Genomic DNA, 26279 nt, shown 5'->3' with positions numbered 1-26279 from the left:
GAGAGCAGGAGATCAGAGGAGGTTCAAGTTTAAGTTCAAGTTCTTTATTTATCATATGCAGAAAGGTGAAAGGAAATTGGTGCTACATGCATCATTAAAGTAGAAGGCTGGTGGACAAGTATTGGACAGTGTTTATATCCACCAATATTAATGTTCTTGAACACTAAAGGACAGCATTACAGTAAAACGTGTGTGTGTGTGTGTGTGTGTGTGTGTACCTGGTTTAGTTCAGGACTGTTCTCTCCAGCCTGTTTGTACCAGGTAACAGCAGCGTGTCTGGATCGGGGAAGACACTCCAGGTAGGTGCTGTTGCCCTCAGCAACCACCATCATCCTCTGCTCCGCCTCCACCTGCAGCCCGGCTTCATGAAATTGAAGCAAAGACGTAACTGGTTAGAGAACTGGTTTTTGTTTGGTTTTAATTTTGTTTCCTTTTTTGCGGAGAACTCAGTCCCTGGTTCTGTCTTTATTAGCTGCAACCAGCAGCTCTGAGGCTCGTAGAGCTGTCGCAGTGAAGGAGTTTCCTTTGCGGTGATAAAGGGTGGCTCAACAGCGTGATATACAGTAAAACTGCAATTTTTTGTTGTTTTTGCACATTACTTCATTTATCCTGACTGGAGTGCTTTGTAAGTAAGCTTTACTGTTAGCCAATTGTTTGGTATATTGCTGCTTTTCAAATGACGAAGACGACAGTTTTTAAACAAATTAAATACTTGTTGATCGTTAAATGTAGAACACAGAGACAGTAAAAACGCAATAAGGGGCACAGCGTTTTTTCAGCTGACACACTTCAGTTGCATCTGGTTGCTCTGATATGAAATATCCATAGGAGTAAAAATGGCAGCACAAAGTGGAGTGCTTGCTCTGGATGGAGGGAAGTTTGAAGCATGTAAAGAGAGAGGACGGACCTGCTGGACTATGTGGGCTCATAATTAATTTCTCCTCCATTGTTGTTCAATTGGTCTTTGTGGTATTTGCCACGCCCCTGCTCCACTGTGAGTGGACATCTGGGTAAAAAGTGACAATGACCAGCACAGCATTTTACCCAAAGGTGAATGTTTTCCAACTGTCAGCCACCAGAAAAAGAAAAGGCCAATGTGCAGTGCTCAGTTTTGCAGCTCGAAACGCTGCTCGTCATTTGTTGCAGAGTGCACATATACAGATCTTCCATGAGAGAAGGAGAAGAACATGGATATAGCAGTAGTGGCAGTTGCTTGCCATCCCATGTGGATGGCTTGTCAAAGGCGTGGCATTGTGATATTGCGGTTATTGTAAAAGCCCTATTGGCTCCCTCTGTTTGTCCGCAAATATTTCTAACACAGTCTATAACACAGTTTTTGCCCTAGGACATTGAAATTTGGCATGGAGGTCAAGTGTTTGTGAGGTTGTTTGTGAGTAAATGCATGCATGTGCACATGTGGTCACAGCTATTATGAATTTGCACTTACCACTAATTTTATGTTTTTGCCTATTTAGAAAATACATTTACTTTACTTTATTGTCAGTGTTTTTTACTCATCTGTAGAGTTCATCTGGATCGAGGGTAGATGGGGGTCATATGTTGTGCAGATTATAAAGCTTCTTAATCACATATTCAATCATGTATTTGTTATTTGGGGTCATATAATTAAAACTGATGAAACACTAGTTTCATCTAAATGTATCTTACTGTTGCTGAGGCACTGTTAAAGCTGTTGTTACTGCGACTGCCTGCCAAACGTTACACCATTATAACTGTGTCAAGCACTGGTCTATTGCTGAGTGAACCAATACACTACAGTAAATTAGCTCCTCACCTCCCTGTCTGACACACTGAGTTAGCGGATCCTCATCTTCCCCTAAGTGACGAGCATTCCTCCTGTAGAGAGAAAAACAGGATATTAGGCCTACATTAAATGAAGAATTACAACTCACTTTAAGAGGCTGCAATGTTCGTTACACCCTGTAATATGCAAGTGTTTAACTTAACCATCAACACACTGACAATGAGGACATGGTAATAATTCAGTTTAATCCACCTGGGAGCTTCACTTTGCTCAGCAAATTTCACACCAATTGGCCTTTTATATTATTGGATTTTGTGTGTGCAAAGTGGAGATTTTAGCTGATGGTAATGATGGTAGTGCTAGAGAAAAGGTCCGGGTGTCACCAAAAACATTATAATTTGCAAGTTTCATGGAATATATCCATTTGTCATAGTCTGTAATGGGACCAAGTGTGGGTCAAGTGGAAAAAATGCTTAAAATTTAATCAGAAAGATTTGAGTTCAGATGTAATTTGAGCCACATTTCGAACTATCAACAAATGTGGTTTAGATCTGATTTGAGAAGATCAAATCCATGTGTTTGTACTTTGCTGTTCAGACTTTAGAGAACAAAATCAACTTGTGGGAGATATGCTGCATAGTCAGATCAGTACTGTTTGGAAAAACACATCTAATCCGATGTCCCTACCTGCGCACTGTGGGCATGTAGGGGCTGCAGGCGTGTCCATCCCAGGTGCAGTAGGGATCTCTGGCCAGGCAGCACTCAGCGCAGGCCTGACCGTACAGCTCACACTGGTACAGAGCCAGCTGGGACACACCCTCCTTGGAGCCCACAAACAACCACTGCTGGAGGAGGAGAGGAGGAGGAGGGGGTGAAAGATAGAAATAGAGATGGAGGAGAAAACAATGGACAAGCAGGGGGAGGGAGGAGGCAGAGGGAGGGATGGTCGAGGAAGAAGGAGGGAGGAATGGAAGTAGGAAGGGGAAAGAGGAAGTAGGAAAGAGAAGGAGAGTAATAAATGAAGAGGAGCCAAGAGAGAAAGAAGGCATTCAGTTTGCACCCGTAAAACATAGAGACGCATTGACAATCAACAGCTAAACCAGATCCATCTTCACTATGAGTCACACATCCAACTCACACTGTAACGATGTCAGTGCGTGGCCATGGGAAGAGTGTGTGTGTGTGTGTGTGTGTGTGTGTGTGTGTGTGTGTGTGTGTGTGAAAGAGAAAGAGAAACATGGTTATGCTTGCTTTTTATAATCCTGATGTGTGTATGTGTGTGCGAACCAGCTTTAGATTTCTATTTCATGAAACCCAGACTGTTTTAATAATACAAAGTGTGTGTGTGTGTGTGTGTGTGTGTGTGCGCGCGTATGTGTGGCATCTCTTCATTACTGCACCGACTGAGGTAGGGTAACCATAGAAACTGGTGATGAAGCTGTCCTTGGAGACACAAGGTGGAGAGATGAGTGATAAGTGTGATGTTGTGCATGTTTGTGTGTGTGTGTGTGTGTGTGTGTGTGTGTGTGTGTGTGTGTGTGAGTGTGTGTGTGTGTAGGGGAGTTTGGAAGTTTGAAAGTGAGTTTCTGTCTCTGTCTCTCATCTGTTACCTTTTTCTTTGAGAGTGCCATGGCTGTCACTGGTGATTTGTGCTGTGAGGAAGAGAGACAAGAAATTGAGTTTAAATTGAGACAAAAAATGAAATCATTGCGCTAGACAGACAGATAGATAGATAGATAGATAGATAGATAGACAGATAGACAGAAACAGAGACAGTTAAAAGAGAGGGTCAACACATGTTGAATCAATTTCTAAGAATAAATAAGACAGTAAGGAAAATAAATAATTTGTCTGAACATCTTTGGGTGCGGCTGCAAACCCAATATCAGTTTTCAATCATCCACATCACTTTCAATGGGTTTCACAAAGCACATACAGAAAAAAACAAGCTCAGACCTTGCTCAGACAAAGAAGTCTTAACCACATCAGTCAATACAGAGTTCTTATGAATTTGAGCCTGGAGTGGAATACACACTGAGCTGAACTGTGAATACTGTGAACTGTGGTTTTAGGAAAAATAGTCTTCATAATGACGTGCAGCTGTAGAATTTTTTGCAAAGTATGTTATAAAATGGTGTACAATAAATGTGTTGTTTCATGCCTTGGAAAACACAATATACAGTATAATTGTATCCTTTAAAAGCAAGTACATAAAGGAAATGGTTTTATCCAACATGATGAAATCTGTCATTATAGAATAGAATAGAAATTTATTGTCACTGTTTAATTGTTTTTAAAAGTGACAATAAATTTCTATTCTATTCTATAATGACAGATTTCATCATGTTGGATAAAACCATTTCCTTTATGTACTCGCTATTAAAGGAGCATACCACTGTGTTTGCCAGTTGTATCTTCTTAAATCATGCTTTACAATATTGCTGACTATCTGCAATGTCAGCCATTCATACCGTAGTGTTTCACGATGTATAAGTCATTGGTTTTTACTGATTTCCGTACTGTATGAACAGTACAGTAGGTCGACAGCTGAAACTCTTTATAGAAAGGTAATTCATCACAGTGAACACCATTTTTGTTGCACGGCAGTAGTCTTATATGCAGACTAAGGTTATCGTGATATTGCTGTTTTGATGATAGCCATTTAAAAAATGAAATATTTAGTTCATGTTATTAATTCACATATGATAATATTGTGTAAATAATCCACCACTTCCTTCCCCCTTCCCAAACATCATCTGGCTGCCTTTACACTTTCCATTAAGTGTAATCGCTCTTTTTGTACACTTTTGTACAGTTATGGTTTCAGACTCTCTCCATCTCCCAGAACTCATATTTTGAGTGCAATTCGTTTCTCAAAAAAATTGATAAAACAGACAAAGTTAAAGACATATTTGACTGATAGCATTATTTTTTTTCCTACCCAAATTTTCTATAAATATCACAATAATATTGTTATCCTGAACTCAACTGGCCATAGTAAATGAAGTGAAAATCTGATGCTGTTGAAAATTCAGTGTTGCACGACGTCTTGTCAATAATGTTACTCTAAGGTTGAAGAGTCTGATATTTGATTTTCATACCACAAGTAAATGAATGGACACAAATGGCTGCGTGAAAGGCAGCAACATACATTCAAAAATCTGAAACACAACAACTAAATCTGCAGAATAATGCTGTTGTGCCAAGTACACAGATGTAAAGTTCATAAAAAATACCGTGAAACATGCTGGTGTAGAGAGTACACTATGTTTTTCTATACCTGAAAGACCTGCAGCTGTTCCAGAGTTACCTCCTGACTCTGACCGTGTTCTCTGTGCAGATGGATGGCCTTCAGCACGAGGCCCGAGTCTGCAGAAGTTAAAAACATGTATAAATATATAGTCATTGTGAAAAAAACATCCATGTAGGGGCTAAAATGCCAAGCACACAAATCTACACTATCAAAAACTTCAAAGAGAACGTCCTCTCCATACACTCTACCTGTGCCGATGAACAGGACATCGTAGGTGCCGTCCACGGCCTCGACTCTATCCACCAGCAGTTTGCTGAATTTGTAGTGGACACCCACTCTGACCAGGAGGGGGCGCTCTCCCAGTGGCAGCACATTTTCCTAAAACAGTGTGACAAAATGCAATACATTAGATGTGATGTACAATTGATTTATTGCATTTCTGTTAAATCATATTTGTCAGTGTTGGACTGCACGGTGTCCCTCTGGTGAGGACTGTCACTTTCATTTTTTAATCTCACTTAAGTATTTGGATGGAAATCGAGGGATAGTATGCTGACCTCACTGTAAAATAGGCCACAGTCTAATTAAATTAGATTGGTGTAATTTTAAAAAATGACATATCAGCTGAACCTGCAGCAGTGGGTGAGTCCTGCTGAAGAAGATGACGTCGTCTGGATACTCTCTGGTCGAGCTGTAACTTCCATACGTGCTGCTGGGACACTGAGAGAGAGAAGGGAGGGAAAGGAAAAGGATAAATACGTCTTGAAGACATTGAGACATTTTTATTCAATACATGTTCACCTTAAAAGCAGTTGCCTGAAGGAGTTTTGGGTAACTTACAGTCCCTGGCCGTGGGTAGGGCACCTTGCCTGTAAACTCTGCCCACTTGTACTGAGGTCCCTCCTTGTGAAGAAAGTTTCCCTTGAAAGCCCGAACCACGTCCTCCATTCGATAAACGCACACTGCTGAACCATTCAGGATGTCACTGCGGATAGACAAGAAAGAAATGAGAACAGTCATTCATCACAGTCAGACTCATATAATCTTTCCATCCATTATTCCTCCAGCACGCATGAATAAAAACATGATCTGAGCTGAATGTCTTTAAAGGATTCACTTGATGAGCTGAGGTGGTCTTAAAGCAGTAAATTAAATAAGAAAGTAATGTACTGTATGTACTGTATGAATAGCTGTGAGTCATTGTGGCTTTTCAGCTTGAACGCAACAGTTGACTGAATGCGCTCCAAACCAAAGTCCAACTTAGATGAATGCGCTGCTTTTAGCACGAGTCCCCACCACAACACACCCCATCCACTGCAGTTAAGCTCATGGTTAACATTTGGCTAAGTGTACGTGAGTTACAGATTCCAGCTGAATTTGAGGGGCAGAGCTGCTTCGAACAGAACACTGTTGTGATGGATCAGGGTGGTTTCCTTCAGCTCAGACGGCTGACACATACAGGGCCCTGTGTTACACCCGGCACACAGCTGTCAATGCTAATTTCAGACTGATGGAGTGTCGATTTTTACGGCCAGCGCCCACGTTCGTAAGTAGCAAATGTTCTTCTGCCCATCTGTGCATCCATGGGTGTGCAGGTTTTCTGAGGTGTGGTTGGGCACATTGTTGGCATACTGATATTCCGAGGCAGCAGAAAGCGACAGCGCCAACGACCAACAAAAACCCCCAAACTTATTTGGCTGAGCATTTTCTTGCTCTTTAAAGGGCACATTATTCAGATAGTCAGATGTGCTACATAGGCGGGTTCACAACACGCTTGCACTCAGTTTGTTACACACACAGGGATTGTTTATAGGTTGCATGTGGGTAAAATGCTACATCATTAATGATGAAAATATTAAATGAAGCTCGGCGCAAGTTCAATCGGAAGACTTTCTGCTTTATCCATTCACAATTTTCTCTTTATCCAACTCCCCAATCAGCTGACTATGGGTGTTCCCTCTGCTGTCAAACTTGATCAGACATGATCTCCTTCAGCCATTCATGTTGCTGCTGCCAAACTTTAAACCTGTTCTCCTCTCTGCTCCTATCAGCTGCCATTTTAGGCTGAATCGTCGCACCCTCCTCCACCCCATTCACCAAGTCAGCCAAGGACAAGCTCAATAAAAGCCCACTCCTCTTAACATCCAGATCCTCAGCTCCCTCTTCATCTCATCTCATCACCACCACCAGCTTCTAGACTCCACAGTGAGGGGATCCCTAATCTACTGCGTCTTTACCAATCTCCTGGAATAGATGACGTCACGATGTCTTACTTATGCGCACATGCAAATGAATATTCTTTTCTCTCAGAGCAAGTCTCTCCTGACTGAACTACATTCTCTAAAATGTGAACATAGCAGAGAGCAGAGCAGAGCTGCAAAGCTGCTGTCTGACTTTTTTTTACGAGAGAAACTGTATGCAGTTATTCATGTGGACCAGAAAACTTCATTGAGTATTTCAAAAGCTAAAAGTTTAGCTCTGTTTTCTTTGTCAAGTCCCACAACATGCGCTACAATGACATTACTGCTCTTACTGCATTACGCTCAGCAGAAAACTGCTCGCTTCTCCAATTTGCCGAATCCACTACGTAAATAACAGTGCTCCATGTGCAGGCACATCTGGCTTATAAAGGGAATAGGAGATTAATGTTACCCTCAAAACACTCCTATGATTATGGGACAAAATCAACCCCTTTTGCCCTTGCACTTTACTTTGTGCCCAGTTTATGGACCATTTAACTAGCAAAGGTTGAGTTGGACACGCCCTAAATGCACTTGCACAGTATGTGAGTCTAATTTTTCTATGGGGGGGAAACTATTTCTTCTCCCCTTTACAGAAAGGTCAGAGGTCGCACTCCATAGGTCAGAGGTCCTGTGGCTGGTCTGGATTTAGTGTGTTGCTCAGTGGTACTTCAGAAAGGAAAAAGTCTTTCAACGTGAGCTTAAAACCCTGGTACTGTCTGTGAATTTGAATGTAAACTGAGATGCCTTTTTCTCCCAAGTTTTCTAGTATGTATTGTCTTGTAATATGGAGTAATATGAGATGGGTGGTTGATGGTGATGATGGATGCTTCATTTTTTTGTAGAAATACTTTATAACTATTAATGAGTGAGGATCCAAACAAGTGGACAGGAGAGGTTAAAGAATTTAGCAGCTAAACTGTATCAGTTCCTGACAAATTTGCAATTATTTGATCAGTTATGTCTATTTTAGATAAACTCCCTGAACAAACAAAAAATGAAGGGATGTATTAATGAGGAAAAAGCAGATAAGTTAATAAATGAACATAAATATGAACGAGGAGGAAATTAATGAATGAAAAACACAAACAAGCAAACCAACAAATGAATGAACACGAACTTCTCCAAAACATCCATGCAAACTCCCTCTATATGTACTGCGTGTGATAAATGAAGAGATGATCTAATGAAAAACAAAATGAAACATGCAAATAACAGAGGACAGCTCCACAGCCTGCACTCTCCACTTCATCACAGGGGACAAAAACCTCAGTGTGTGCAATCATGAGTGAGCCAGAGGGAGAAGTTTCCATTCAGAGGGAATGACCTTCCTGCACTCTGCAGTTCTGTGGTTGGGACCCCACCCTGGGTGATGCTTTGGATTTCTGTCCGTTCCCCGCTGAGATTCCAGACACTTTCCAAAACCCAGAAAAAGAACCAACTCCCTGCTCTGCCATGCCAAATGTCGTCATACCTCTGCAGCTACTGTGGAGCTCCGGCGTCCACTTCAGAAACCGGGTTATTCTCAGAGCATGCAGTATCGTCGTTAAGTTCAGTGGAAATTGTTGCTCACTTGCTCATTTGATTGGGCTTTTCCTCACTTTATATTTCCCTCCACTTAATTTCACCCAGCGCCTGGGTCTTGTATCCGTGCACCTGTTCTCTGTCTTTCAGAATGTCGGTGTTAATGAGAGCATCTTTTTTTTTTTGAGTATCAGACTTTTTCCGTCCGTCTGTCTGTCTTCCATCTATCGTGTAGTTTTCTGTGTTGGTGTCATGGCCCTGTCCCTGAAGGGGCAAAAAAATGCCTTTCTCCTCCTCCCTATAATGATTGTCTCTTAACATGCGAACAAATAGCCATTTTGTATTCTAACAGAAAGCATATTGTTTATGGACTCTAATCAAACCCATTTCAGGGCTGCTTCATATTTTCCATGTTTTGACATGTTTTTTAATCAAGTTTTTAGTTGCACAGTTTGTTGTTGTTCAGATTTGACCTCTGGAAGATGCATACTGTATTCTGCAATCTGCCCTAAAGTTTTTCTTTCTGTGGTCTCCTTAAAAAGACATCTCAGTGAGAAAATGATTAAAAGGAAAATGAGTGGAGAAAAAAACGGTAATTTGATGGCTGAAAAAACAGTTGAAAGCTGCAGCTTCTGTTTGATTCACTGCAGCAATTGTGCAATTGGAGAAACACCATGATGGTCACATGTCGTGTGGAAGTAACACGCACACAATTAACCTCATAGGCTGGCATGAGTGTTGCTATATTTCCATAAATCATCCTGATGAATCTCTGTTTGTGTGAGGAAAATACGACATGGCTCAAACTCGAGCCTCTCCCATCCCACACCCACACTCACATAAACACACACACAGTCTCTTCCTGTATCACAGTCAGAGCACTCATGATGATGATGATGATGATGATGATGATGATGATTTGATGGTAAAGGCTCACATGAGCTCCATTTTGTTAACATGAATGTGTTTTATTCATGAGTCAAAGTGTGAGGGAGGGCTCTGCGGCCTGTGTGTATCTGTCAGTATGTGACATCATCTCCGTGTCACACATTACATTGTGACATCATGTGACAGATTCTGTCTCAACTGCATTATTGTGTTATTGACAAGTTTTTTCTAACTGCTAACTTTTTTAGGTACTGTAATTCTTAATATAATGATAATAATAACCTCTTGAAAATAGCATGTATTTAAGTCATCATTTCATGAAGCACTAGAATTTATCCTTAGAAATGACATGTCTCTGTGGTGTATTGATGAACAGGTGTCATGTCAGTGGTGAGAAATCTTCTCCTTATGAATCATCATGAACTAAAACATCATAATCACCTCCACTGTCATCTGCAGTCTAATTAAATGCTTAGACTTTTATCTATCATGCTAAATTTCTTTTTAAACAGCGACCGTGCCTGATGCTGCCACATGGTTGCCTGATGTAGCTGCTTTGACCAAGAAGTTTGATTTTCAGCCAGCATGATTAATGTTTGACTTTATTTCCAAATAAACTCTTTTTTTTCCATCTTTGTTTTTTTAACTGAGTATTTATTTTCAGGAAATCATATTTACACCTATAAGGCTTCCAGTCCTTCTCTTATCGTCCACTCTTCTGAACTCTAGAGGTCTTTCTTTTACACTCAGAGAGAAGAAGATTTTTGCTGTCCTGCACTTTATCACAAAACAGCTGAGCCTATATATATCTGTAGGGGTTGTTAATCAATACCAATGACTCAATGCAGTTTTTTTTTTTTTACTATGAGCAATCTCAAACTCTCCACCCTGTGGAAATTCAAGACACTCCCAGTGCGTCCCACCCACCATCATACTGGTTCTTTCAACCCTCAAACAAGGATACAAAGAGTACAAAGTGCCATTTAAAGTTACTCAAGTGTATTCCCTTGTTTTTATCTTTACAGAGGTACACACCTGGAGGTGGTAAACAGGCCGTAGATGAGAGGGTTCTTCTTGTCTTTCCCCTGGAGGATAAAGATGTCTTCTAAATTGAGGGAACAAGGAAAGGAGGGAGAGATCAGGAAAAGAGGGGGGAAGGAGACAAAGAGGTAAAACATTAGTTAAGCCAGAAATCACAACAGTGTCTGAACAACTGGAGGAGTTTGATTAGTGTTGCACCTGTGTGTGTGTGGGTATCTATCACTCTGACTGTGTGACTAATAGCATTGGGCGTGCTGGCAGCATGGCTGGCTGGCTGCTTGTAATGAATCTGTAGCCATTAATAACCAGCCACAGTGGGAGAGCTAAGTGCCGAGTCCTCCACAGGAGAACAACACCTGCTGTCACACACACACTAACACCACGCCTCGGTCTTCACTCTCCATCTCAAACGCAGCAAATCACAACATCTGATACGTATTTCTCACTCCGATGGCGGCCCCTCACACAGCGCAATCAGGTGGAGTGTGGATTATCGCTCTCTCCATCTGTCTGTCTTTAAAACCTCAGACACCACTGGCATTATGGATTTTTAAATGGTCTTCTAGCTTTGAAGAAATTACAATGATTGGCTCCTTGGTGATGTTTATATTCATATATAACATGGTATATCAAACACCAAATGTCTGATCTTGACAGATTTTAAAGAGATGATAATTTTTTGCACCGCAACTTTGATTCATGACATCAAAGCTCTATGTACTGATGGCACTGGACAGTAGATCAGAATGAATCAGCTACAACACCGATAAAAATGAATTTACTATAAAAAAAAATGCATTTATTTCATTCAATGTTCATGGAATAATGTTCCAGTGAGTGTGTCCCCATTTTGTTTGTATCTTGAAATACATGTAAGTCCATCAAAATTAAACAGGTTATATTTATTTTGGTAGACTTGGATAAAAACAAACATGGTGCCTGAGATACTGTGTGAAACAAATAAAACAAACCGCTGTTCTATAAAATCCATATCCTGTTGTTTCTCTCTTTGGGGTAATCACTGTCATTTTCCCAAATTACAGTGGTAATGAAGCATGTCACAAATAGATGAAAGTATTAATGAACAGATGACAGGATACAAAAAACAAAACAAAAAAGATGGCAGGAGTCAGGAGACAAAAATTGTCTTCTAAAAGTCTCTCATTTACAGACTTTCTATCAAACACATCATGTATGTATCAGCATGTTTACAATAAAACTCCATGGGGTGTAAGTGCAAAACTAGTCCATGAATCCAGACATCCGCAAAATACTCACTGAGTGGGCAAATAGACGCCCTGTCATAATAAGTACAGATTAGTGTAGTCTGACTCAGGGCTGCCCACAGAAATGGCTTGGCGCTAGAAAAGGTCCAGTGAATGGGCCTTTCTGAATTTGCTTTACTCATGTCAAGGTATAAATGTAAACTGACTGAGAGAGACGGGGCTACACAGGCACTATCTTTCTTTTCCTCATAGGAAGTGATGGTGCTTGATGGCTCCTTCACTGACGCTAGCTACCTCTTGGCTAGAAACGTTAGCTCTAATGATAGTCTTCTGGCTGTCATCTGCCCCTTCAGCCTGTTTGGGAGCTGCCCACTGAGCTGACTGAAAAAAAGTTGGCCTTTACTTTCCAGCTGCCACTTTCTCTTCACTTTTCTTTCCTTGCATCCCAGTTTATGTGCAGGTCCTGGCATGGCAAGGAAATTCACTTAAACATTAGCTAATGTTTAGTTTAGATCAGCAAACTTCTTAGATCACGTGGCCAGACGACTTTTTTTTTTTTTTAACCTGCAAAACATACTCATACCTCCTAGTGGCTGGGCCCCAGAAGGCTTCCCCCCTTAACCCCCTTATAGGTGGCCCTGGTCTGATCACAGGATATAGACATGTAAGATTGGCACTGGTCGCCTATTTCAGACTCAGTTCACCTCCTCTTCTGCTGTCACCTGACACTAATTTACAAGGGCACGGTCACTGCATCCTGGGCTTAGTGCCACTCAAAAAGATAGTGATTTGTTTAAAAAATACAAACAACCCAGAGCATTTCTTTCCCATGTTGAATTTTGAAGGGCACAGGCAGACCTGTCTCTAGCGCTGGCAGAGCACTTAAACAAAGTGTGGTGTCAAGTCTGGCCATGTGAGACTACGGTTAGTGTGACAAACATTATAACACAACACTTCGACAAACTGTGATTAATTCTGGAGCTACGTTCTTGTGTTTTAAAACACTGATCCACAGTCTTGATATTTTCCTATTTCCAGTGTTGCTCATCGTTGTTTAATTCAGATGTCTGCTGTCACAGCAGAGACAAGACCTTGATTTTTGGTTATTTAAATCACAGTAAATCACAGTTTTTTTTTGTTTTGCACTTTTGCCTCAGATAAGAGTTGGGAATGTTTTCATCATCATATCACAACGGTGAAGAACAGAGCCCTTTGTTTTCTGTGTGGCATGCTGTGATAATCTATAAATACATGACTTGACTTGGCTCCTTGGGTAAGCTGAGACAAGTAACTTTAAAAGTCTTAGAAACTCTATAAAAAGGTTTCACCCGGAAAGTACTCAGGTTGATGTTAAGATACAAAGACTTTGTCAACCTTTGCTGCAATAAAGGTTGAAAAAGGATGTTCAAAACAGGGTCTGGATGTGCTCTGCCCTTATTCTCTTCTCCTTGTCTCCTCTCCTCATTTCCTCTCCTCTCCCACGATGAGGCAGAGATGTTGTTGTGGTGATGGAGACAGCGAAGCGTATCGCTGTTCCCACATTCCCGACGTTCCTGCTACTTCAGATGGCCTCCATGGAACTACAACCCCGCAGGAAGTCTAATCTCATCTTATCACACACACACACACACACACACACACGCTCTTGCCACACATAGTGAAAGATTCGGGAGCGCATCGCATCAAACAAAAGAAATGAAAGCCTGTATGGCCACATGCATGCACCCACACACACACCAACTGTGGGGACCAAAGCACACAGTTGAACACACGCTGATACTGTACGTATAGACACACACAGAATCAGCAGGCCCCTCGGGGCAGAGCAGAGAGGACTGTGGGTAGTCTGCAGCCTGCAGCGTACACATTGCTCACACCCGCCATCCTTTATTTAATGTATCACTCCATTATTAAGTTTTCTTTAGCGCTTCTCCTGCTTTGCTTTGGCTCATTTGTGCAGTTATCTTTCTTTACTCGTGTTCCTGTCCTCTATCGCTCCTTACCGCATTTTATTCATACTGTATATCAATTTTTTTCACCTCCTCTCCATTAAAAAAACCCCAAACATTTATAGCAAGTTTTCTTTCCTGCTCACATCTTCCCAAAAATGCCCCTCTCTCTTCAACTCCTTTCATCAATCAAAACCTTTATCATCTCTTCATTTTCTTTTTTTCCTCCTACTTGTCTTGACGTTTTTTATGGCAGTTTTGCTTTATTACTCCAGATGATATATATGCTGTTTGGTGAACCCTTTCATCCAAAGCACCTCAAACTTTTTTCAAGGAAGGGATGAGCCAGAGTCAAAAGAAGGGCATCGGAAGATTTACATCTAAACCTGCAGCGCTGAGTTTTATAGCTGCACAGCCAGCCTGGTGCAAGACATTTCTGTACAGATGAAAGACAGACTCCCTCTAACCCTGGCGGGAACATGTTGACTGAATGATTCGACTGGAGTCTGATAGAGCGAATAAACAGATAAAATCCATTTGTAGGTGCATCCAAATATGCAATCAAAATCTAATCATCCAGTCACATCCACAGAGGTGGTCGGAGCCATATTTGGTCACACTGACGACAAAGTGTTGATACAGTTTGTCTGCAGGACACATGTTTGAGTTGTGGAGTCATAAATAAACGTAGATGTGCAGAGGTTAAGAACAAGGAAGCAAGAAAAGATGTAGCAGCCAGTTTATACAGATACTTGTGGCAGTAAACTGGAACTCAAACTCTCATCAGGATTCAAGCAGGACAGATGTGTTTATCATCAAACTAAAAGAAAAGTTATTTCCCAGAAAGCCAAGTGAGTCCTGACTTGGTTATTTGCAAGTTAAAAGATTTCTAGACACGTAGGTTAAAACTGTTACATAATGTTTAGCAGATGGCCTTATGCAGAGCAACTGACATCAAGACAAAACTACTAAATCAAACCATTGTAGTGATCAGCTGAAGTGAATTTAGGACAAATAATAATGGATTCACTGGAATGGACCAAAAAGTTAGTCACAGTAGCCCTTGAGTGGACTCACATTTTTTCAGTTGTACTACTGCACCTTTTTTTTTTGCTGCATCATTATAGACAAAGCACTGCAGAATATGGCAGGCTATAAACTATTACAAACCAAGATGGAAACAAAGGGAAGCACTACACAGAATACCACGACTCATTTCAGTTTGCTGCTCCCATGCTAACTGTTAATGACGTCTGCTAAACTACTTTTGAACAAACTGCTGGCACAACCTGATCTACTGATGGGAACATCATCAGATTTTCAAATCTTAGACTAAGGGAATTTTGACCCATTAGTAGTGCTTAAAGATCACCAAAGTGATTACAATTCATCCTGAGGCGGACATGAATGCCTGTACCAAATAGCAGCAAAACATGTTGAAATATTTCAGTCTGGAATAAAGTGACCAACCAACTGATCAAGGGACTGATGCTGCCATGCATGCCGCTCACATGGCTAAAAATACTCCAAAAACCAAGAGCAAAACTGTACACCACTTGCTGGCAATGGAAAGATAATGAGGTGTTTTAAAGCCAGGTAGAAAGGAGGCCACAAAGCATGTAAAAGAAAATATACCACTATAAATATTGAAAAAGTACTGCGTAAACTTAATACAAACTTTGGTTAAGCCTTTAGGGAAAAGCTCTGAATCCCTGCCTTCTGCTTGAAAGTTAGTCAGTCTCTCTTTCTTCTCAGCACCTCAGTGTGCATTCAGCTTCACATGAAAACAAAGTTAAACTTTGGAAGACGCAGCCAGAACAACATTTTTCTTTTCCAGACTTTGAAGAAGACGTCTCGGGTTATTTACAGCTCAGCTTGGCAAAAATTCGCTCTTATCTCTCAGTGACAAGTTTAAATCGCACCTGATTTAGTGCCGTTCCACCTTGCCTCTACATCTCCCGTCAGTTTGATTTATTAAACTGTACTGACTTTAATGTCATTAATCTTTAACGGGGGAGGAAAAACACGCACACATTCATCACAAACACTGAGTGCTAGAACTATGAAGCCAATCTGCTTCTGTGTGCAAAGTTATCTGACCAGGTGAGTCAAGGTGAACCTTTGATCGTTTTTCACGTTGCAGCAGAAAGGAATGCAAAATTGAAGTCATAAAATATGTACAGTGCAGCATTTTCATCATGTTGAAGTTAGAGGAAACATCCTCTCTCTCTGTTTTATCTTTTTAACCACATCTTTCTCTTTCACTGTCAGACAGCTGGCCACCATCTTAACAGTAATCCCTTGCTCTGAGCTGCTTCCCTTTCTCTGCCTTTCTCCTGCTCAATCTCCTTCTCGCTTTTTCTCTCTGTCTCTTTATCTTTTTTATCAGGTGCTCATCCCTCGTCCCTTTCTGCTCAAATCCACCTGGACTTCCCAGGATCCCTCTGGGCGTCTCTCAATCTCTTTGTTTCTCACTTTCCCCGTTCCTCCTAGTCTCCCTCCCTCCCTCCTGCTATCTCTCCATCCCTCCATCTCCCCGTCCATCTGTCTGTCTGGCCTATTTTCTCCGGAGGATTTCTCTTGTGTCTTCTTCTCTAAACAAAAAGCGGCTGTGTTCCCCTGAGGGAAGATAGTCTTGTCTAGCCCGTAGACCTGCAGCCTCAGCCCCTATCTTCCTCCTCCTCCTCCTAATTGTCTGGCCATCACGCCCCAGGCAAACACCCCTATCCTCTTCATTTCTCTGCTCTTCCCCTCCCTGCCCAGCCACCCTGAATGCCAACATCCACCTCCTCCCTCCTCTTACTTGTCACTTTTCTGACCACACTCCCTGTCTTTGTTTCCTCCTCGCCATCTTACAGTAATTTGCCAATAACAGCCCTGCCTCCATCTTGTCTGGTTCTTTAACCCCCACAGCTATTGGCCCTATTCCTCCTGCCACTGAACCTTTTTTTCTGTGACACATTTTCCCCCTCCAGGCACTGCTGTTATCCCCACCCTGATGTCTCTTTCAGTTTCAGCATTAATGTCCAGACGGAGAAATTCATTTGGAAGATGCCTACACTTCCAAGGTGGCAATGAAGGACAATTTTCACCTGATGGTAAATGTCACGGTCTGGATACCTTTTGCCTCTGAAAATGCTTGGATTGTGTTCTTCAGAGTTACTGACCAGCAAATCTATATGAGGAATATATCAGTGTTTCATTGTGATTGCTATGATTGAACTGCTATGGGGTAGTGGTTGATGGGCTGTGGTGTGTGGGGGTTGCTAACCCAGTTAATTACTAGGGGTGTAAATCACAAGTTTCATCACAATATTATTATTGTTATTATTATTATTATTATTATTATTATTATTATTACTGATTAAATTGACTCCACTAACACACATGAAACATGGTCACCCCTTGAAGGCAATGGCAGAGGAAACACTGTATAAATCAGGTCTTTCAAATTCATGATATTCATTAGAGAATGCTCTCTACGTCCATTTAAAAAAAATTATCTGAAATTCTTCCTTTAATTCCTTTAAAAGACTGGGAATCTGGCCAACATTAAAATGGCACTTGGCTGAACTAATAATTTACATTAAATAGATTAAGGCCTTCAAATCCTCCTAATTTAGAATCCAAGCTTTACATTCAGACTCCTGTCTGTGGTTATGTTTAGGCAACAAAAGCACTTTGGTTAAGGTTGGGAAAGATCAGGATTTTGGTTAAATGTTCATTAAAAAAAGGCAATTATTAATTGTCAACATTTTGCTGATACATTTAGTTTCATGCTTTTGTGACTCGTCAGGTATGTTGATTAGCAACATTTTTTCATTAGGTTTATAGAAAAGGTAATTTGCTTGGCATGTTGTTTCCCTCAAAAACCTATACGTATACAGACATAATTTCTAAGAGACAGGGCTAGGAGAGGAGGATGATGTAAAAAGTGTTGTGCATCATGGAAAACACCTCACACCCTCTTTCCGTCCTCCTGGTCAAACAGCAGAGCACTTTCAGTGAGAGACTGATCCAGCTCTGATGTGACTAGGACCGCTAAAGGAGGTCTGTCCAGCTGCCATCTCCCTGTACAACCAGTCCCCTGTGTCAGGGAACATGGGTCGTGACAGACTTAAACTTAATACAAACGCTGGACTCACCCTGGACTCATACACCTTTCATTCTCTTTTAAACTATCTCATCCATCACTGCACTCCAAGTTTACAGTGTATGTTGCATTTGAATTTTGCAGTACTTGCACTTTGTCCACCACACATGGATATGCGTACAGTTAAAATCCTTGTGAATTGCTAAATACTGTATTGTTTTTTGCACGTTATCTGTGCTTGTCTTTATTGCTAAGCTGCAGTTAATATTACAATGTCCCACTGTGATTAATAATTTACTCTGTCTAAATGTGTAAAAATCTTCCAACCGCAGCATCTTCTAAAGAAACCCTACATTTCCTCTACATCTCCTCTTTGTTTTCTCCTCCCTCTTCTTTCCTCCACCTCACTATCTGCTCGATCCTTTGCTATTAACCCCATTCCCCCTCCTTCCCTCCCACCAGCCCTCACACCTTTTTAGCTTCACTTCACCTCACTCACCCCCTCCATATCCTTCAAGGAAAGATGCCTTTTGTCTGGGCTGTAGTATTTTCTGGTTTTGTCCTTCCTCTTCTGTCTGTCCATTGCACCATTTTTTATTCCACACTCCTTGGTTGCATCAGCACTTTTCTAATTTTCTAGACTGTAGAGAGATGTAAGAAAAAAAAGTACTGCCAACGATCAGTAAGAACCTTTCTTGCTTTCAAAACTTTGTTCATGCCCTCTCTCTCTCAGCACTAATTAGCCATCTTATTCCCCTTTAAGTAGTGGAGATGTGACTTCCCTGGTGTCACTTTCAGGCCACTGTAGCTCAAGGGGAATACGAAACTGGTGGCAGAGGGGAGGCTGTACCAGACACATGCGTAACTGGAGGCAAATTCTGCCACAATTTCCACTTTAGGAGTCTTGAATAACCTTTAAATACCAGACACATCTGAAATGATCTCTTAATTTTTCCATTTTCGTTTCCTTCCCAGGGAACAACATCTTTCTGTAGGCCAGAGCTCCTCTCTTCTTTTCCCCTCTTTTCTTCATCATCCACTTTCTTTACTTTTCCTGCCCTGAAGCCAAATGTATTTCCAGTCCTCTTCCTAATCAGCTATTCCTTCTCTTCACCTCTCTACTCCTCCTCTACCTTCTCCCTCACAGTGTTGGAGAAATAATGCTTTGATAACCTTTCTACTCTCCTCATCTGCTTTCCTCTGCCTCTATTTTCCTCTTATCCTCCTCCATTCCCTCCTCTTTCTTTCTTCTCTTGTCTGGTCAACACCTCATGCTGTAACCTCTACCCTCTTCCTCCTTGTCCTACTTCATCTTTTCTCTCTCACCATCTTCCTAAGCCTTCCTCCTCTGGCCAGCAGCTCCCCTCCTCCCTCCTCTCCCCCTCTATCTTTCTCCTCTGGTTCTCCTTCTGATAAACTGGGCTTCCATTCAAGTATTTTCACACAAGTCATGATGGATTAGAAAGGCTGAATGGAGGCGTCAAAACATGATTAATTTCCTTCAGTATCACAAAACATGTTTTCATACCCCCTTTAAACGGAAAGTGTTTTTGTTGATGAGGTAATTAAGCAGTAAATAGCAGAAATGCATTTGTCAGTTTAATCTGACAGGACGCGGCGTCCTGGTGGCTCAGTAGTACATGGTACTGCTCTGTCCTCAGCTCATATATGGACTGAGATATTATCTCTCCCTCCTCTCTCTGTTTTGACCTTTTTTAGTCTTAGAAGATACAATCAATCCAAAGAAAGATTTATTTGCAGAGTTACACAGTACGAACATGGCTTTGGATGACTGAATGTTGCCAATAAATTGTACAAAAGCCTTAAGGTGAAGTAGTTTGCATTAAGTCATTTTCTGACTTAACATACCAACTGACTTTTTGAGATCAGTATTTTTTCTATGATGAAAAACACTGTGGTTGATGTATTTGTTGTGGCATCTAAAACTAGCTTTCAGTTTATATTTACAACTTTATATACCAATTATTTAACGGTTTGCTTTGCATCCAAACATCCTGAGAGCTAAAATAACAACTGCATGTTGGTCTCTCCATCCTCCCTCCATTTCCACCGCGCCCTCTTTTCTTTCTACATTTTGTTGAATCCACCAAACTCTTTCTTTCTGGCCTTTCACAGACTTCACCTCATCATACCGAAGCGTGGTAAAGACGACAGCCCTCATTTTCTTTATCTTCCTTCCCTCCATTCTTATTTATCCTTCAAACTACAAAACACAGTTTATATTCTTCCTCTTCTTTCTCCCCACCTCTTTTTTATTCAAATGTGACACTGATTCCTCAGTGCAGTCCCAGACTGCTCCAAACAAAATACTCCTCTTTCTCTACACTTTCCTGTTTGTTCCTCTCCCTCCCTCTATTCCCTGCCAGCATCAGTGGGTGATGTAGTGACAAAGATATGGGTGCTGTCTTATGTCTGGAAAACTGAATCTCTCACACACACAGTCAAAAATAGATGACGAAAATGCCTGAAAATACCTCAGTACCATGACACTGAGTCCGGCCACAGAGGGCTGTCTGTCTCCAGCACGAAAAACCTCATAGCATGACTCTCCGCCACAACAACTACAACCACAACAACAGCAGTAAACAACAGAAAATGCTCTTCCTGTGAGACTCTGAGTACCTTCACTCTGAATGGGCAACAGGAGGAACATCTGTCCTTCATGAGAGAGAACACACTAAACGTGAACCACTTCCACTCAAATGTTTGGTTTTTAAATAATTATGGTGAGGCTTGACATAGAATTTAACACAATAAGCGACACTGACGACATGTGCAGTGCGCCTCATAAAAGTTATCCTCTACAACTCCAGACACTAAAACAACTGAACAATAAACTCTTAGCGATCCTGGTCCATGAGTCAGTCCACGTGGCAGTCACGGACCAGATGCTGTGTTCAAAACAAAGCCAAATGTGAGGGTGTCCAAGATCTGAAATGTGAGAGTCAACAACTGAAAAAATACACTTAAGGAAAGAGAGGTGAATATTACAAGTTCTACAATTAAAGTTCAAGTTCAAGTTCCCTTTTGATCAACATGGAAGCATTTTCTGATCAATAATCCCTATTGACAGTTCATCATTTGTAATTTGTCTGGCTACCTCCACATAGCAATAGCCCCCAAGCCTCATGGGTGTTCTAGTATTAAGATCTGAATATGTTAACTCCAGAAAGACTCTAGTCGACTAACAGATTTGAACCCAAAACCTTCTTCTCACTTATTGTGTGAACAGAAAACAAAATGTAAGTATAGAATGGATTTAACGGGCATGGTATTGAATGGTTTTCGCTTGTAAAAACAGTGTCACAGCACACACTGCCTTTTTGCATGTGCAAGTTGTGTGCAGCTAATATTTTCTTGTGATTTCTGTGACCCAGCACCCTCAAAATGTTCAACAAATGTTAATGATAACTTTCTCACACACACACACACACACACACACACACACACACACACATCCCCAGGTGGGATCCACTGCTCTGCTGCTATGGGGGACCCGCAGACCGTCAAGGGTTTATGGGATTTGTAGTGTTTCTGTGTGGCAGAGCATGGCATAAACACAACACTGACAGCATTCTTTACCTGATAGGTTAATCTCCTGTATAAGGGTTTGTGGTTTTGTGTGTGTCCTGCTGAAGTGTATTCACAAACAAATTTGTATGCACCCTTATCAGATTTGTAAAACATGGCCGCAGTCATGTTGGGTGGAAATGTTTATGTTTCTGACAAGTCAGATCTGCCTTGTGTACACAGACAGGCTGACGCTTAAGTGTGTAATGGCTCAAAAGCTGTGTGTGTGTGTGCATGTGCATGTGCATGCACGTGCACCCATCTAAATGTTGCTTGATCTTGCGTGTGTCTGCATAACTTTTAGTGAAAGAAAAAGAGTGTAAGTTTTACTGTACGTGTTAATGTTCTGTATATGTTCACATAAATGGTAATTCTGTCTGAGTGTATGAGTCATGAGGTTTACTCTGTTTACAAAGACAGCTAGATAAGGACTCAGTCCTGTCTCCACAATGCTTTCACCGTTTCCATGTTCTCTATCCGCATGTGTCAGATGTTTTATTTTTTTATTTCACCAAAAGGTGAAGCCAGAGTGGCACATCAGAAGCATGCTAGGCTCCTAACCCAGAGGTTGTTGGACTGAAATCATCCTCTGCTAAAGTTTTCATGGCTCTGTAGCAAACATTACATTTACTCTGTGAGTTCTTGGACAAGTAGTAAGCCTATAGTCACTGCATTGGCTAGTATTGGTGATGAAGCCAATACTATAATACCGGACCTCAGGGTCAAATGTTGTTCTATGTTGTAAATCTTGCATTTTGACAAGCCCCAGTGGCCTAATGGATAAGGCACTGGCCTCCTAAGCCAGGGATTGTGGGTTCAAGTCCCATCTGGGGTGACTAATTGCCATGTGGTTTAACTGAAGCATTGTGGGCTCATACCCCAGCGGCTCATGGATCAACACCATCTCCTGCTACAAGTACTACCAAGAAGGTATTACAGTTATTTAGTGTTGCACTTCCATAAAGTTGGAAGTTCATGTTCAAGGTAACCTCTATTCCATGTCATCATCACAAGTGTCCACACACACTTTATCTGTCAAATGTGCACACTGACCAGATGAGTGAATATGCCCACCCACCAAAAAACCCGATAAAGTATATCCAGCCATTATTGCAACCGGACAGCATCATCAGACTCTCCCTGCCTAGTAGACACGTCCTTCAGATGCATGTCCCCAGTTCATAACACAGGCTTTCTGTTAAAAATTTGTAGTCTCCAGCCCGAGCCGATATCCATATGATGTACTTTATCTCTTTATTGTTGAGTCACCACTGCCATGGTGACTTCAGGGAAAACTGGTGACTAAAGCCAATGTTTGCACTACCCCTATTCTTGCTTTATAGTGGAGCTCAGTTTTCATCAATAAAACAGGTCATCTTGTACACCGTGAAGCCCCAGTGGCCTAATGGATAAGAAACAAGCCGTCTAATATTGCGTTCACATGGAATCAAGCAGACAGTAGACAGCAGACAGAAAACACCACCTGGACAGCATGGGAAAAACAAACAAACAATTCGACAGAATGGCAGGACGGTAGAACTAGACATGCATGAAGATACTTTGAGATGGTGATACTGTATTGTTTACAAAGAATGGAATAAAATGATTTATTTTTTATGTAATTTTTCATTCCTGTTCTCGTCCACTAAAATGATCCAGTCGAGTTTACTGTCCAGTTTACTGATTCAATATGAACGCAGCGTAAGCCAGGGATTGTAGCTTTGAGTCCCACCCAAAAGATCTGAGAGCAGAGTGGCGCAGCGGAAGCGTGCTGGGCCCATAACCCAGAGGTCGATGGATCGAAACCATCCTCTGCTATGCTTTATGCTTTCAAAGACTTTAACCTCAATTTCACTGACGACAATAACCCTACTAGAAACAAAGCTGTCTTTGTAGTACAGAGCAGAACAGAGGGAAAAAAACACGAACAGCCGTTCATTCATTTTGCTGCAGAGAGAGAAAGAAATACTGCATTCAGGAGAGAATATTCTGTCTGTGCCTGCACCTTCCAGACTGCTCTAGTAATCAAAATGTCTGTAAAGTCTGAGTCCGTTAATGCTGGGTCTCCATCTAAAGAAATAGAAATCTTCAGTGGATCTTCATTTGTAAAAGTGAACCTATCTGGATGAGCAGCTGCAACACTGACAGACACAAAGCAACACCCTCAGGCAGCCAGCTGTGGTGCCACCTTGATCAGAATCTTGAAGCTCACGACACGGCAATCTGCAGTGTCATTTTAAATGGTACCAGAAGTTGGGCAAACTCACTTAATTCCCAGCACTCAGCAACTGAAGATGCCTGTGTTGGTGTGCAGTGCCTTTCAAGTTCTGCACTACACTGAAAGGCAGGTGATTGCCCTTCGTACATTAACAGCATTGCGTCCATCAACATTGAAAACCAGAGACTTGTACATCTGCAGTGACGAGTTCAGACAGAGAGCGAAGGGAGGCGAACATCTTAATTCACTCAAAATACACATGAAAGACACACACACACACACACACACACACACACACACACACATATACACACACACACACACACACACACACAGCCAACTGGAGACAAATCCTTAATAATGAATAAACCCACAGCAACTGAGTGTTGAGGCCAGTTTCCGTGGTTACCAAGGCTGAGGCACGAAGACGAACCCAAGGTGACCGACAGGGCTGTTGATCACCGTGGTAACAGTGGAGCCACGCAGACACACACATACACTCACACACAAAAACACACACACTGAAGCTGTGGTTGAGCGCTTCTAAATTTCTTTAGTCCTGTCCTTCGTCATTTCAAAATATTTGAGGAAGAAGTTCCAGCTCTTCATTTATCATGCTCATAAAGACAAACACACACACACACTGGCTGACTATCTGAACTCAATTCCTCCTTTATGAAGCATTCAGTGGCAGAGCTCCAGCTGCTGATGTGACCCAGTGGTTGAGGCCTGTCTGATGTGATTAGCTTTACTGTGCATGTAATGTGCTCGTCATTTGATGCTCGTGTGTACTCACGCAGCTGGTCAAAGTGTGTCTGTAGGCCGTCTGGTCCTGGGACTGAGCACACCATACGGGCCTTCTGGAAAGTGCTCCACTTATTGACTAAACTCCTCTGGCCTCCGATGTCATTCTACAAACACAGAAAAGAGTAATTTGATGAAAATATTTCTACTGTCTGTCTACCGTAGGTCAGCCACTACTCATCATTCTCTCTTACCATCGCAAACACAATCTACTTCAGATTCAAAAACACAAACATCAATGGTTTATTTTTATTTCTAAGAATATTCTATGTGAACCCTGAAATAACTAGTCTAATGGGGATCCAAATAAAGAATACATTATAATAGCCTATTATAAAGAAACTAAACTATACTTAGCAGTGGTTATTACCTAAGATTACTTTAGATTTACCTGCTTTAAAACATGACACAGTGACGAGTCGGCCCTAAATCGAGAGAAAGAGATCATGCCGGTGACGAAGCACGTATGATTTGTGAACAGGCATGTGCCCCGGCCAACAGTCAGCATCTTGTAATGTGCAATCCGTTAACTGCCTTTCAAACATGTGCATGAATCAGGTGTGAAGAGGACAGTTTTTCTTACCAATTGTACAAAAGCTCCCCACACATCACACAGACACAGTCTGCTGAGCACTATGCTATTACTATTGCTTCACCACCTCACTGCTATTGTCTCATTTTCCCTGTAGTGCCAGTGCTTTGCTTTGTCATCCTGGATCCCTGCTTTTTGTTCCATTTTGTACATTGTCTAATTTTGTCAATGAAGCCCCAGTGGCCTAATGGATAAGGCACTGGCCTCCTAAGCCAGGGATTGTGGGTTCGAGTCCCATCTGGGGTGATTTACACCTTTTAAAGAGTGATGCTGCAGTAGCATGCTGGGCACATGCTCTGCTAATGGAGGTTTTACTGGCGGCTGATTGTGCTTGGGGCGTTGACACACCAAGCCAATGGTCAGCCGTCGGTCAATGGTGGGGTGTCAGTAAGCCTCTGTCGCCCTGTTTATTTATGGTGTGTCCCGCACCACTGGCACTAGTTGGCCCTTGTCAGCCCTTTTCGGCTGTTTGTCTGGCAATTCAGCATGTTGAATGAGTTCTTTGAGCTCCTAAGCAGAAATGGTTTGTAATTGTTTGTGTTATTGTTCAGTACAGCACATTAAATATCATATGTTCTTCCAACATCTAGATGTGTTATCAATGTGCTAGGCGGGTAATCAGGGTCTTGAAACTGTCCTGTTGGTCCGATGGTTTCCCTTTAAATGACGAATACAGACTACTGCTGCCTGCCGGTATGGATAGTTATTATCAATCACGCAGGTGCAAAAGGTACATGCTAGTAGGCTGATGGCTGTAGGCTTTGCAGTGTGTTCAACGGGTGATGTGAGGCAATGAAACAGTTGGTAGGTTAATAATGTTAGCTCTGTCAGCACTGTTGCACCATCATTTTTTTGGATATACTGCTTGAAAATGGAATTAAACTAATAACTATTTCTATAAATAGTTGTTAATTAAAATTCTATCGATCAACTAAATGATTAATCTTTGCAAATTGTGATTACTGATTGATTTTCAAAACATTTTCCATATTTTGTATTACATATGAACACACAGATGGGCACATATAAGCAGGATAAAACATCCATGCAAACACCCGAATGCAGCCATGCATGTTAACACACATCCTCGTCAAA

At 41.6% G+C, this 26279-nt stretch overlaps 1 protein-coding gene and 3 non-coding genes across 5 annotated transcripts in view; 3 read left to right on the top strand and 1 right to left on the bottom strand.

Annotated features, from left to right (window-relative positions):
* The window catches only part of sema3h (sema domain, immunoglobulin domain (Ig), short basic domain, secreted, (semaphorin) 3H), a 73469-nt gene that overhangs the window by 3196 nt on the left and 43994 nt on the right, over window positions 1–26279 (bottom strand). The window contains exons 8-17 of one of the 2 annotated variants that reach the window (XM_049580107.1): window positions 24585–24699; window positions 10706–10775; window positions 5859–6003; window positions 5649–5738; window positions 5267–5396; window positions 5046–5134; window positions 3376–3417; window positions 2453–2610; window positions 1796–1857; window positions 219–361 (exon numbers count right to left, since the gene is read on the bottom strand). In XM_049580107.1, the coding sequence (XP_049436064.1) occupies window positions 219–361; window positions 1796–1857; window positions 2453–2610; window positions 3376–3417; window positions 5046–5134; window positions 5267–5396; window positions 5649–5738; window positions 5859–6003; window positions 10706–10775; window positions 24585–24699 (1044 nt within the window). The remainder of the gene's footprint in view (window positions 1–218; window positions 362–1795; window positions 1858–2452; window positions 2611–3375; window positions 3418–5045; window positions 5135–5266; window positions 5397–5648; window positions 5739–5858; window positions 6004–10705; window positions 10776–24584; window positions 24700–26279) is intronic. The other variant, XM_049580108.1, reaches the window with a different exon arrangement.
* Window positions 22333–22405, top strand: trnar-ccu (transfer RNA arginine (anticodon CCU)). The gene has a single exon. It is a non-coding gene; the product is annotated as a tRNA-Arg (tRNA).
* On the top strand, window positions 23317–23388 carry trnam-cau (transfer RNA methionine (anticodon CAU)). Its single transcript has one exon. It is a non-coding gene; the product is annotated as a tRNA-Met (tRNA).
* Window positions 25358–25430, top strand: trnar-ccu (transfer RNA arginine (anticodon CCU)). The gene has a single exon. It is a non-coding gene; the product is annotated as a tRNA-Arg (tRNA).

The sequence above is a fragment of the Epinephelus fuscoguttatus genome, linkage group LG7 (genome assembly GCF_011397635.1).
Source record: "Epinephelus fuscoguttatus linkage group LG7, E.fuscoguttatus.final_Chr_v1".
NCBI classification, from domain to species: Eukaryota; Metazoa; Chordata; class Actinopteri; order Perciformes; family Serranidae; genus Epinephelus; species Epinephelus fuscoguttatus.
Note: the sequence above shows the minus strand (reverse complement) of the source record. Positions and strands in the feature narration are given on the sequence as shown.